At 38.3% G+C, this 13,776-nt stretch overlaps 1 protein-coding gene across 3 annotated transcripts in view; it reads right to left on the bottom strand.

Moving 5' to 3' along the window:
- UBR7 (ubiquitin protein ligase E3 component n-recognin 7) overlaps positions 1 to 13,776 on the bottom strand; it is a 442,484-nt gene that overhangs the window by 18,999 nt on the left and 409,709 nt on the right. For 2 of the 3 annotated variants that reach the window (XM_069086029.1, XM_069086028.1), the window contains 5 exons: positions 13,130 to 13,263; positions 12,531 to 12,591; positions 10,936 to 11,031; positions 9,137 to 9,190; positions 8,822 to 8,927 (listed from right to left, as the gene is read on the bottom strand). In XM_069086029.1, the coding sequence (XP_068942130.1) occupies positions 8,822 to 8,927; positions 9,137 to 9,190; positions 10,936 to 11,031; positions 12,531 to 12,591; positions 13,130 to 13,263 (451 nt within the window). The remainder of the gene's footprint in view (positions 1 to 8,821; positions 8,928 to 9,136; positions 9,191 to 10,935; positions 11,032 to 12,530; positions 12,592 to 13,129; positions 13,264 to 13,776) is intronic. The other variant, XM_069086030.1, reaches the window with a different exon arrangement.

Raw genomic sequence — 13,776 nt, forward strand, 5'->3', positions numbered from 1 at the left:
AGCTCTGGCCTTTTCCAGACTTCTCAACCCACAAACGTCAAAGACAACTCAGGTCAGTAGTAAAGGGCTGTCAGACCTGGGGGAGAGAGGAGCACAGTCTAGTTCTACTCCCAACACAACAGGAGCAGGCCTGGAAAGTGACTGAATCAGCAGTGGCTGGCAGTAGCTGTTTCTGGAGCTCTCACCCACAGACAGTAAGGTGACTGAACAACTGATCAGAAGGAGATTACAAGGGTCTCTTTGTTGGAAATGAGGTAGGACTCTGGTTTTGCCCATGCCTGGATCTGGGTCGCAGTCCTAGGGTGAGGAGGAGCATTAGCATGGCAGAGCTTGTGGCAGTATTAGGTAGGGAACCCTCCTCACAGTTCCAGGGAAGAAACGAGTGTTTATGGTCACTCAAAGACCAGAGCACAGGCCAGGAGAGGAGTAAACACCTCTCCTTGGATCATACCACCTCGGAAGAACTGAAAACTTACAGGTCCCCAGAAGCATCCCTGAAAACAGCTACACAAAACCCTTGAAACTTGGGAGAGTGGGCCCTCAACACTGGAAGCAGAGCCCTACCTTAACAAAGAGTTAAAAAGTCAAGAAAGAGGCTGGGAAAATGAGCAAACAACAGAAAAAAATTCAGACTATAAAATCTTACTTTGGCAACAAGGAAGATCCAAAAAAACACTCAGAAGAAGACAACAAAGTCAAAGCTACTACATTAAAGCCTCCAAGAAAAATGTGAACTGATCTCAGGACACGGAAGAGCTCAAAAAGAATTTTGAAAACCAAATAAAAGAAGTAGAGGAAAAATTGGGAAGAGAAATGAGTGATGCAAGAAAATCATGAAAAACAAGTCAACAGCTTACTAAAGGAGAACCCCATAAAATACTGAAGAAAATAACACCCTAAAAAAATTGACTAACCCAAATGGCGAAAAAGGTTCAAAAAACTAATGACAAAGTTATAATTGGCCAAATGGAAAAGGAGGCCCAAAAGCTCACTGAAGAAAAGAATTCCTTAAAAATTAACATGGGGTAAATGAAAGCTAATGACTTTTGAGAAATCAAGTCATTACAAAACACGAGGCAGACTCAAGATGGTGGAGTAGGAACAGCACCTCTGCGCAGCTCTGGCTCCCACCACTTCCAATTCATGTAAAAAGGGACTGTGAACAAACTTTGCAGGTACAGAACCCACAAAATGACAGAGAAACTAACTTCCCGCTGAGAAGAGCCTGGCAGGAATCGGCCAGCACAGCGCAACCCCAGCCCTGTGGGAGTCAGAGGTTTTAGTCCCACGGCGGACCTGACCAGCTAACAGCTGGAGAGACTCCAGATCACCAGCAGCTGTGGCGATCCTGAATTATCAACACATAGATGCTAAGGATAAAGTGAGAGGTCAGTGAAGTGTGGACTTTGGGACCCAGTAGCTGGGAGTGCCTCAGTTTTTCCCCCCCTGGGGTGAGAAGCCACCGAAGGCTGCATGTGGCAGCTTCAGCTCCTGGCCTGCAGAGTGTAGGGGAACCAAGTGACCAGTCTGAGGGGTAATTACTCTTGCTTTAACCTGCTTAGATCTGGATTGCTGTCTAGGGTGGAGGTCCTGGGGTATGTGTCCAGCTTGCCAGAGCGTGTGGAGGCCTCAGAGAGGGCACCCAACTACTATCTCCAGCAGCTGAGAAAACGCCAGCGTTTGGAACGAGGCTCCCCCATCTGGTGGCAGAGTCCTACTGTGGCAAAAAGCCCAGGGGTCAAGTGACTGAGGGGCGACATGACCAAGCAAAGGAAGCAAAGCAAACAGAAGAATCCAATATTAGACTCCTATTTTGGGGACAAAAGGGATCAAAGCATGGAATAGGAGGAAGAAAGTGAAGTCAGAAATCCTGCACTAAAAGCTTCCAAGAAAAACATGAGCTGGTTACAGGCCATAGAGGACCTTAAGAAGCAGATAAGAGAAGTGGAGGAAAAATTGGGAAGAGAAATGAGAACAATGCAAGAAAATTATGAAATGAGAGTTCAACAGCCTGAGGAAAATAACACCTTAAAAAAATAGACTAACTCAAATGGCAAAAGAAGCTCAAAAAGACAATGAGGAGAAGAATGCCTTACAAAGCAAAATATGCCAGATGGGAAAAAGAATCTCAAAAGGTCACTGAGGAGAATCATTGCTTCAGAATTAGACTGGAACAAATGGAAGCTAATGACTTTATGAGAAATCAAGATACTGTTAAACAGATCCAAACAAATGAAAGAATAGAAGGCAATGTGAAATATCTCATGGGAAAAACCACTGACCTGGAAAATAGATCCAGGAGAGATCATTTAAAAATTATTGGACTACCTGAAAGCCATGATCCAAGTAAGAACATAGAAATCATCCTCCAAGAAATTCTCAAGGAAAACTGCCCTGATGTTTTAGAACCAGAGGGCAAAACAGAGGTTGAAACAATCCACTGATCACATCCTGAAAAAGATCCCAAAAACAAAACTCCTAGGAATATTATAGCCAGGTTCCGGAATTCCCAGATTAAGGAGAGAATATTACAAGCAGCCAGGAAGAAACAATTTGAATATTGTGGAAACACAATCAGGATAACCCAGGATCTGGCAGCTTCTACACTGAGGGATAGAAGGGCTTGGAATATGATATTCTGGAGGGTAAAGGAGCTGAGATTAAAACCCAAGAATCACCTGAGTGTCATGTTTCAGGGAAAATATGGTCATTCAGTGGAATAGAGGACCTTCAAGCATTCTTGATGAAAAAACCAGAGTTGAATAGAAAATTTGACATTCAGATACAAGAAGCAAGACAAGCATGAGAAAGTAAACAGGGAAAAGAAATCATAAGGAACTTATCAAAGTTGAACTATTAACATTCCTACATGGAAAAATGATAATTATAACTGATGAAACTTTTCTCAGTATGAAAATAGTTGAAGGGAAAAGAAATATATATATATATGTCTATATATGTTTATAGGTATACATAGATAGAGGGCACAGGACCAATTTAACAGGAAGGGATGATACTTAAAAGGTGAAATTAAGAGGTAAGAAAGGAATATAATGAGAGGAGATGGGGAGAGACAGAATGGGGTAAACTATCTCACATAGAAGAGGCAGGGGAAAATGGTTACAATGGAGGGGAAGAACAGGAAGGCAAAAGGGAATGGGTCAACCTTATTTTCATTGAATTTGGCTTAGGGAGGGAATGACATACACACTAAATAGGGTATGTCACCCTATAGGAGAGTAAGGGAGAAGGGGATTAAAGGGGGGATGATGGAAGGGAGGGCAGGCTGGGGGGGAGGGAAGTTGGAAGCACCCACTTTTGAAAAGGGACAGGATCAAAGCAGAGAACAGAATAAGTGGGAGGTGGGATAGGAGGGAGGGAAATATAGTCAGTCTTTTACAATATATCTACTATGGTAATGTTTTGCATTAGCTACACATGTACAACCTATACTGAATTGCTTATCTTTCCAGTAAGGGTGGGTGACAAGGGAGGAAGGAAATGTATCTGGAATTCAAAGTTAAAATATATGTGTGTGTGTGTGTGTGTGTATACTATTATTACTACTATTTTACATGTAATTGGGAAATAAGATATACAGGCACTGGGGCAGAGATCCACCATGCCCTACTGGAAAAGTAGAAGGGGGTATGGAAGAAGATATGGAAGAGAGCAGATTGGAGGAGGGGATATTCTGTGGGACTGCTATTTTGGGGTGTTGGGTAGGGGAAAAATGGGGAGAAAATTTGTAACTCAAAATCTGACGGAAATGAATGATGTAAATCACAAGTTAATAAAGCATTTGGAAAAAAAAAGAAATTACAAAACAGAAGCCAAAGGAGGAAAAAAACACAAGACAATGTGAAATATCTTACTGGTAAACCACTCACCTGGAAAATACATACAGAAGAGAGAATTTAAAAATTACGGGACTACTTGAAAGTGATGATCAAAAAATGAGCCTAGGGTGGCTAGGTGGAGCAGCAAGTAAAGCGATGGCCCCAGAGTCAGGAAGGATCCTAGTTCGGTTCTGGACACAGACACTTAACACCCCCCCCCCACACTCACTCACTCACACACTCACTCACTCACACACACACACACACACACACAACTAGCCGAGTAACCTTGGGCAAGTTACTTAACCCCAATTGCCCTCTAAAAGGCAAAAACAAAAGAAAACAAAACGAAAAATGAACCTAGATATCATCTTTTTAGAAATTATCAAGGAAAACTGCCCTGATATTCTAGAACAAGAAGGTAAAATAGAAATTGAAAGAATTTACCAATCACTTCCTGAAAGAGGTCCTAAAAGGAAAACTCCCAGGAATATTACAGCCAAATTCCAGAGTTCCCAGATCAAGAAGAAAACATTTCAAGTAGCCAGAAAGAAACAATTCAAATACTGTGGAACCACAATCAAAATAACACAAGATTTAGCAGCTTCTACATTAAGGGACTGGAGGGCTTGGAATATGATATTCTGGAGGTCAAAGGAACTAGGATTAAAACCAAGAATCACCTACCCAGCAAAACTGAGAATAATGCATGAAGGGAAAAAATTTACATTCAATGATGTAGAGAAATTTAATTCATTCTTTTTTTGGGGGAGAGGTGGGGGAGGGAAGGTAGGGCAATTGGGGCTAAGCAACTTGTTCAAGGTCACTCAGCTAGTTTTTTGTGTTAAGTGTCTGATGCTGGATTTGAACTCAGTGAACTCAGGTCCTCCTGACTCCAGGACCAGTGCTCTATTCACTGTGCCACCTAGCTACCCCTATTTAATTCATCCTTGAGAAAAACTTGAGCTAAATAGAAAATCTGATGTTCAAATGCAAGAATCAAGAGAAGCATGAAAAGTAAACAAGAAAGAGAAATAATAAGGAACTTATTAAAGTTGAACTGTTTACATTCCTACACAGAAAGATGATATTTGTAACTCATGAGACCTTTCTCATTGTTAGGGTAGTCGAAAGGAATATATATACAGAAAGCACAGGGTGAGTTGAATATGTAGGGATGATATCTAAAAAATAAAATTGAGGGGTGAGAAAGAAGAATGTACTGGGAGAAGGATAAAAGGGGAGGCAGAATAGGGTAAATTATCTCATATATGAGACAGGAACAAATTTTTACAGTGGAGGGGAAGGTAAGAGGGAATAAGTGAACCTTATTCTCACTGGAACTGGCTTAAGGAAGTAATAATGATGGGGGAGGGGATCCCAATAGGTTCAGCAGATATTCTGATCTCATCCAAGACCAGAAAACCTGCAATATCGTCTGGAAAGAATTCAAGGTCTCAGGCTTAACTGGAGTGAGAGTTGTAGAAGTTTATTGTTTTGCTTCCCATGGGGAAGAGTCCTTTAGGGGACCAGCGAGTGAGAGGGGTATATGCTTTTACCTTTAAAGGGTAGGGCTGCCATTGTCAGGGCTGACCTAATTCGAGGGGCCTCAATGCATAGACAAAGGTCAGAGCTGACCAAGAGGAGCATGTGAATAGATAGTTTAGATAAGATTTGGGCCAGGTCGTTAAGGAGACAAAAGGCAAGGACAAAGGAGGGTGTGGGCCAGGCCTGGGAAGAAATCAAGAGATTAAGTAAGAACAAAAGGGGTCAAAGGGTGTTGCCTAGGTGGAGTGTGGGATAGGGAGAAGGGGCAGATCTCAAGGGTGGGAAAGGACAAATTACAACTTCACAGACTGGTTTTACAAGGTGATTTCACAAACTGATTTAGACCCCAGGTACCCCATCATTAACATACACTCAATTGGGTATAGAAATCTATGTGACCCTACAGGAAAATAAGGAGGAAGGGGATAAGGGTGTGTGTGAGAGAGATATTTCACTGATCTGGAGTCAGGGGGCCCAGAGTTCAAATTCAACCTCAGATACTTCTCTCACACACTCACACACACACACAAACCTAGCCGTGTGACCCTGGGCAAGTCACTTAACCCCAATTGCCCACCAAAAATAAAAAAATTTTAATATTAAAAATTGTTTTTACATGTAACTGGTGAAAAATTAAATACTAAATAAATACCAAAAAAAGTATCAGGGCTTGATTTAGTTTTGTTCACTGTCTAGACTTTAAAAAGTGCTTAATAATGCAGATTAAACTTAAAAGTATATGTGCACTCCTTCCCATTCCCTTCCCCACCCATCTTTTAACATTAGCTAGTAGAGTCCCTTACTTAACTCACATAGTGTGGGAAGATGCTCAGAGACAGAGGTCATCACCAGCCTAACATAGGAGGCATTTACCTAGCACTTTAAATCCATTATCTCACTTAAGTCCCACAATACCAGACTAAGAAGGGAGAAATACAACAATGGAATAGTAAAGGCAAATGCAATAGAGGGGTGAATAGGGCCTCAGAGGAGGAAATAATATACCTAATCTAATCTAACTACCACCTGAAACAAAACTTCCCTTCAGAGTATTGAAACAACTGGTTTTCCCCTGAATTTTTCACCAAATGATCTAGAAACTGCTCACTTTCACAATACTATATTTCTTTTCGCCAAAAAAAAAAAGTTTTCTCCTATGTAAAAAGGTCAAATCTATGACTTTATCAGTCTTTTAAGAACTCCTGGAATGAAAACTCTTACCAATACAGATTAGCAATTCACCTCGTGAGAAACAAAGGAAAGAATTTTGTGGGGGCGGAGTCAAGACGGTGGTGTAGAAGCAGGAAAGAATTTGGTTTCTGCTACCTAAGAAAATTTTACTTATGCAGAATGAAACCCAGTCTACCTTAAGTAGACCAGAGCTGAAAAGAAAAACTGAGAGACAGAGAGGGGGAGAGAGAGAGGGAACAGGGTGAGTTGACTATGAAGGGATGATAGCTAAAAAATAAAAGGGGTGAGAGAAGAATATATTGGGAGGAGAAAGGGAGAGATAGAATGGGATAAATTATGTCACATAAAAGAGGCAAGAAAAAGGTTTCATAATGGAGGGGAAGGGGGGGAGGTGAAAGGGAACAAGTGAATCTTACTCTCACAGGATTTGACTTAAGGAGGGAACACACTCAACTGGGTATCTTACCCTATAGAAAAGACGGAGGGAAGGCAAAATGATAGAAGGGAAGGCAAACTGGAGGAGGGGGTAGTCAAAAGCAAACACTTTTCAAAAGGGACAGGGTCAAATGAGAAAACAGAATGAGTGGGGGTGGTATAGCATAGAGGGAAATATAGTTAGTTTTTCACAACATGACTATTATGGAAGTGTTTTGCATAACTACACATGTATAACCAATATTGAATTGCTTGTCTTCTCAATGAGGGTGGGTGGGGAGGGAAGAAGGGGCAGAATTTGGAACTCAAAGTTTTAAAAACAAATGTTAAAAATTGTTTTTACATACAATTGGGAAATAAGATATACAGGCAATAGGGTACAGAAATCTATCTTGCCCTATAAGAAAGTAAGGGGAAAGGGGATAAGAGGGATGGCATGATAGAAAGGAGGACAGACTGGGGGAAGGGGGAATCAGAATGCATACCATCTTGGGGTGGGGAGAAAATATGGAACTCAAAAGCTTGGGGAAATGAATGCTTAAAGCTAAAAATTAATTAACTAATGAAAAATGCAAATTTATAAACATGCATAAAAAATAAAATAAATGTGAAAAGGAAAAAAAGATTATTATCATCTATCAAAGGTCCAGAAAAAAATAAAAAAGATCCTACTATAGTGGAAGTTATTAGAGCAGCAGGGTTTGACAAAGAAAAAGAACCGGCCTCTTTAAATGCTAACATGTTTTTCTATTACTCTAGTTTAGACTCATCACTTGTTGGATGTCAAGTGTGCAAAAAGGCCTCTCTCAGTTTAGGAACAGAGCTATGAATTCACAGAGAGGTATGAACTGACAATATGCTAATCAGTTCCAAGACCTAGAGCAGGCCAAAGCACTGGATACCTGATAACCTTTGACACCCATAAGAAGGCTCTCCAAGGTAAGGGAGGGAAGATTTTAGGAGTATGAGGGTTCATGTCCTTGACCCATTAGGTCCATAAGTAGAAAAAAGACAAAGAGATTTAGAGTTGGAAACCCTCTATTTTGGTCCCAACTCTGTTAAAAGCATAGCTACAGATGATCAGACATAATTTAATGCAACTCCCTCATTTTACAGAGGAGGAAACCAAGGCCTAGTGAGGCAGAGTGATATGGTGCCCAAGATCCCACAGCAGTATGCATGATGCAGCTGGCTCTAGGTCTCCTGATTTCAAGTTCATTACTTCTCTCACTGGGCCATACTGAGAGTACTGTGGTTGGAACAGAGAATCTGGTTGGGAAAGCAGTGGAAATGGCATTTGAAAGGGAAAAACTGGGATAAGATTAGAAAAGGTTAAGCAGTATGGACTTTATTCCTCTGGCATTACAGGTTTCTAAATAGGAGAGTATTATCCTAAAAAGATGAATCCGGACCTGTTGTATCATCTTAGAGACAGGTGAGAATGGTGACTGTAAAACCAGGTAGAAATGGCGGTAATCCTGGTAAAAATCAATAAATACCTGTGGTAATAGTGGTAAGAATTGTAAAGGAAGGAAAAGATTGTTAAAGAAGAAATGACAATGGTTTAAGAAGTCTCCGGCTTTCAACAAAGCCTTCCCTGAAGTCTACTTAACTAATATTCTAATTGACATAGCTAAAGCTTCATTGATATCCATTTTCTAAAGGTGTACAAACCAAATTTGTTTTACAGGTTTTTTTTTCTATTTTCCATAATACCTAGCAGCAGTGGGCCTGTCACAGTGTACTTAAATGACAGCTTGATTAAGTTAACATTACGAGTCTAGAAATATGACAATAGAGAAATTTACCTGCTAATTGCGCAGCATAAGCCCACAAAAAGGAACAGTGTTTCATGCAAGCTTGGCACACCATCTCTTGGAAATCCCCACTCTCAGGAGGAACTGCACCTAAATGCTGTCAATTTATAAAATAGAATGTTCTAAAAACCTCCAATTTATTCAATAAATATATTAATTTTTAAGCAACTGCTAAAAGTGTATTTGTAATATTCACAGTATATAATAACTTTTAGTAAGGTCTTTTACAAAACAGAAAACACTAGTTAAAAAAAGATCTTGAGTTCTGAAGTATTCGCTTTAAAAGATGAAAGAAACACTCCTCACCCTTCCATGGAACCAATCTTCACAAACTACACACTGGATCATCTCATCTGGAATCTAACACAAAAAGGCAAATGTTGTGATAAATATACTCAAGATACACAAATAGTTCACATGCACAAAATTTTAAGTCATTCTGTGCTTAGAGTGTCAATTAGTTGAGAACTCTTCATGAGCCTCTATATGTCTAGGTGTACAATCAGGTTTCAAATGTGTATTTTAACTTAAATATTAAATGAAAAATAGATGAGAGAAGCAGTGAAACTGGTCATCAATAGTAACATTATCATCAAAATGAATCAGAAAATCAATGCTCAAATCCGAATCTTGTTAATAAAGGCAGCAAAGGCACATGATACAGTAGACAATGATACACTACAAAAGTCAGGATAACCTGAATTCAAGTCTTTTCTCTGAAATGTACTAGTTGTGTGACCATTGGAAAATAAACCACTCATCTCATAAGGGTTCAGGTAACTCTCTAAGAATATAAGCTGCAGATAAACTGCTGATTTGCAGTAGCAGGGAGATCTCACACTGGGAATTCCTTACCCTCAAAGGACAGCAGTTGCAACAACAGAATTCTAGGATACAGAGAGGTATCTAATTTTTAAATATCTTTCTTTTATTACTTCTCTCTAATCTTTTATATTTAAAGATAATATTCTATATGTAAATTGCTTACATCTATATGTATATATTTGTCCTTTAATTTTAAATTTCTTTTAAAACTGGCATTTTTCTTTTTATCTTCTGCCCTTATTACTTTAATTATTCCCTTTCTCTTTATTGGTTCATTTATGGCTTCTGTCCCACTTTAATCCCATATAAATAGCAAGTATTTAATCTACACATACATACAAAAGATTGATTCATGGCTGTTTTCAATTTATTCTTCCACAATTTAATTTAGTAACTGTAGCCCAAAGATAATTAGAAGACATAGAAAAAAGACTATTTACTCAAGTAAGACTGAGAAAACAACTAAGGAGGTACCAGTAATAACAGGAAAGGTATGCATGGGCTGTGACACATTATTAAACTTGAATCTAGAGCCCCCTTGTGGTCTTAAAAGAAAATACGAATTGCAAACTTAAACCCCACTTTCTTCACTGTAAGGGAGAAAAACTGCAAAGCTCAATGATCGATAACAGATATAGATCTGCCGGAAGCAAAATTTACAATGACAAGACCTGCGTGACCTTGGGAAAGTGACTTTTTCTCTCTCTCTGGCTTAGTTTCCTATGTGGTCCCTTTCAACACAAAATTGATCCTGAAGTAATGGAAAAATTTGTTAGGGCTTTAAGATAGTTTAAAAATCCATCTAGTTCAATTTAACATTTCACATATGAGAAAATTGATTCCGAGAGAGCTGAAATGAGCTGCCAAACATGACACAATTATTTCCTGGCACAGCTGGGCCTAGAACCCAGGGATGGGGAACCTGTGGCCCTCTAGGTCCTCAAGTGTAGCTCTTTGACTGAATCAAACTTAACAGAACAAATCCCCTTCATAAAAGGACTTGTTTTGTAAAACTTAGACTCAGTCAGAAGGCTACACCCAAGGACCTAGAAGGCCGTATGTGGCCTCAAGGCCACAGGTTTCCCACTTAACTCTACTATTTATAATATATCTGCCTGCCTCAACTCTACTATTTATAATATACCTGGCTGCCTCGATAATTCTAGGTCCTTAAGAAGAAAGCCTAGTCACAAGAAAGCTCAATCCTTACCATGCATTCCCATGATGCAATATAGGCCATAGGTGACATGGACTCTAGTCTTGACCCTCAATTTTCTTACCTCATCTTCAGGATCAGGATAAGGTCTCTTGCAAATGCAATACAGTCCAAAAAAGTTGTCATTATATTTATTGCCTGAATTTAACTTTCCTTTTTCCTAAAAGTAAGATGATACTAGTTTCAATATACAATATGATCTTAACTTTAATTGCAGAAAAAGGATATACACCATGAAATTTATCTTGGCATTACAAAAATTTCTGCCCAAAAGAAAATCTGTCTAAGACAGTAGTGTTAAACTCAAATAGAAGCAGGGGCTACTAAACCAGATACAAGTGTCCTGTGGGCATATTTATTGACTTAGAAAACCACATATTAACATTATCTATGTTTTACTGTATTGTTACTTATTTTGTTAAATGTTTCCCAGTTACATTTTAATCTGGTTAGTCATGCATGGAAAGGTTCAGGGGCTGGATGTTAGAAACTTCTGCTTTAAGACATTTTCAAAGTTCAGCCCTTCAAAGAGAGGTTTTGTCTAAGATACAGGGAAAAAGAAAAACTTTCTTCTTCCTCTTTCTTGACATTAGTGGTAAATCTATTTTCAGTAGGATGAGGCTGATATTTATTGTAATTACTTATCAACCTCAGATTAACAGGACAGACGGAATGGTTACCATCGGACCGAAGCAAAAGACACAAAGGCAGCTACCAAACCTAGAATGAATCAGAATGGCAATGTGGGAAACTGAATACCTGACACTGTAGACAAATGGGAATCACCCTGAACTAAAAGAGACTGAAATCCTGGTGGAATTTGAAATGTCATCTAATGTCCAGTCAGACTGACCAAGGGTCCCAGAAAGGTAAGATAATAGTCCTACTTCTTCAAATTAATTGCCCTTCCTCAAAGGGCAGAGGGTGAGATAGCCCAAAGCCTTTAGTAACCAAATCATGATTAGATAATTTAATATCCCTTCATTTCTTTTTAAAGGTAATATTTTTTTCTTATTAAAGCAAATTTACTGACTAAACCTAGTTTCTGTTAACTAAGAAAACTTTACTTATGCAGACTGAAACCCTGTCTACCTTTAGTAGATAATTTCATGAACTATGTTTAGAACAATTCATTACCAACTGTATGGTGATGAGTGTCTCCAAATGAAACTAGATTGGTTGTCAGATGACAGACATAAGGGTTCATTAATAAGTCCATACCCAAAGTCTTCCCGGCTTGTAATTTACTTTCATAACCTTCAAGATCCTAAGGATTTTATTACAGGATTATCCAGTAAGATAATGAAAAGTACTAAAAAATTATTTGTGCACATTTGCTTTAATGCTATTTATTCAAATTTTAAAGTGGTACCCTTTCCTTAGAAAATCTAGAGCATAGATTCAACAAATTCAATTTGATATGCAACACACTTTAGTAATATACAGGTAGTAATCTATTTTTTAGTTCCTTTAATTTTGTACTAAACTGCAGACCTTGACGACTTTAGCACTTAGCCTTGCAAACAAATAATAAACAGAATAGATTCTAATTCAGATTAAGCTAACTGATAAGGGAAATTTTAAAAAACAAACAATTTCTTTTCTGGCATTCAATTGTAATTGATTTTACTAATTAAATGATTGAAAAATCTTACTTACAGGAAGTAATTTGCATTCCAGGTTTTTAAACTTGCTATTTCCACAGTCACATCGAAAATTTCTGAAACAAAGGAGAAAGGTAATAATTTCAATTTATTTTAAAAATTTAATGTCTTATTCTTTATGTGCAGAAGTCAGGTTATAATCATCCTCCAATTTTTTTTAGAAAGTGGGCTTGGTTACTATGACCTGATCCCTGAACAAAATTAGCAAGAAAAAAATTATATAATCCCAGAAAAGAAAAAGAAGCCAAAAAGAATGCAGAAATAAGTAAAATTAGTACAAATAAAGATCACTAGCTTGACCCCAAGTATGTAAATTTAAACAAATGTAAATCAAGTTTTACCTTAACTGCAATTTTAAGAACTGTTTCCCAAAACCAATCCTGGTTAAAAAACCAATTGTGATTACATAGTTTCATTAGCACATTATCAGCTTTAATCACTTCTACACCTTTATAAGATCAGCTTTAAATGAAAAAGTTGAGGTGAGGGAAATATAGTTGAGAAGGCAAAGATTACATAAAGTGTACCTTTTTGGATTGGTGTTAACATTTAAGAACTAATCCAAATAGTTTTATACTCTCTGAACAACTTTACCTTTTTGTATATAGCTCAAATAGTTTATGACTTCCATGGCATTCATAACTGCATGCTAAACAAATTCCCGCTGGTTCTTCTCCTTCTGGGGTGCATGTACTGCAGGCATATAATGCTTGTCTTTTTACAGAGCCCTGTAAGATGAACAAAGAGGAAGAAGAAAATCATCAAGAAGACAAATTCATTCAAAAGCAGTACAGCTGGCACTAAGCACTCTTTGTGATCTACATAATAAATGAAATTTAATTCAAAACCCGTCTAGATTTGTAGTCAAGGTCTTCCCATACCAACTCACAAGCCTATTTTTAAAAAAGTACAACAGTACCATAAAATGGGGTATAGTTCAAAGGAGAAAGCAGTGAAAAGAGCACAAGCTCTGCAGCACTGGGGGGGGTGGGGAGAGACAGACATCCTGGTTCAAATCTTGCCTCTGACACTAACTACCAATGTGACCTTGGACAAGACACCTTACTTTTCTTGGCTTCAATTGCCTTACCTACAAAATGAAGGCCTTACTCTACATGGCTTCTGAAGTTCCTTTCAACTTTAGATCTATGACCATATGATCTCCAAATATGTACCAACAATATATTGTGTAAAGTATACCTTTCATTTAAGCCGCAGTCTACCTTTCTACCCATATAGTC

Source organism: Petaurus breviceps, unplaced genomic scaffold, assembly GCF_028583685.1.
Source record: "Petaurus breviceps papuanus isolate PSGF00001 unplaced genomic scaffold, PetGlider_PUasm1.0 177, whole genome shotgun sequence".
NCBI lineage: Eukaryota > Metazoa > Chordata > Mammalia > Diprotodontia > Petauridae > Petaurus > Petaurus breviceps.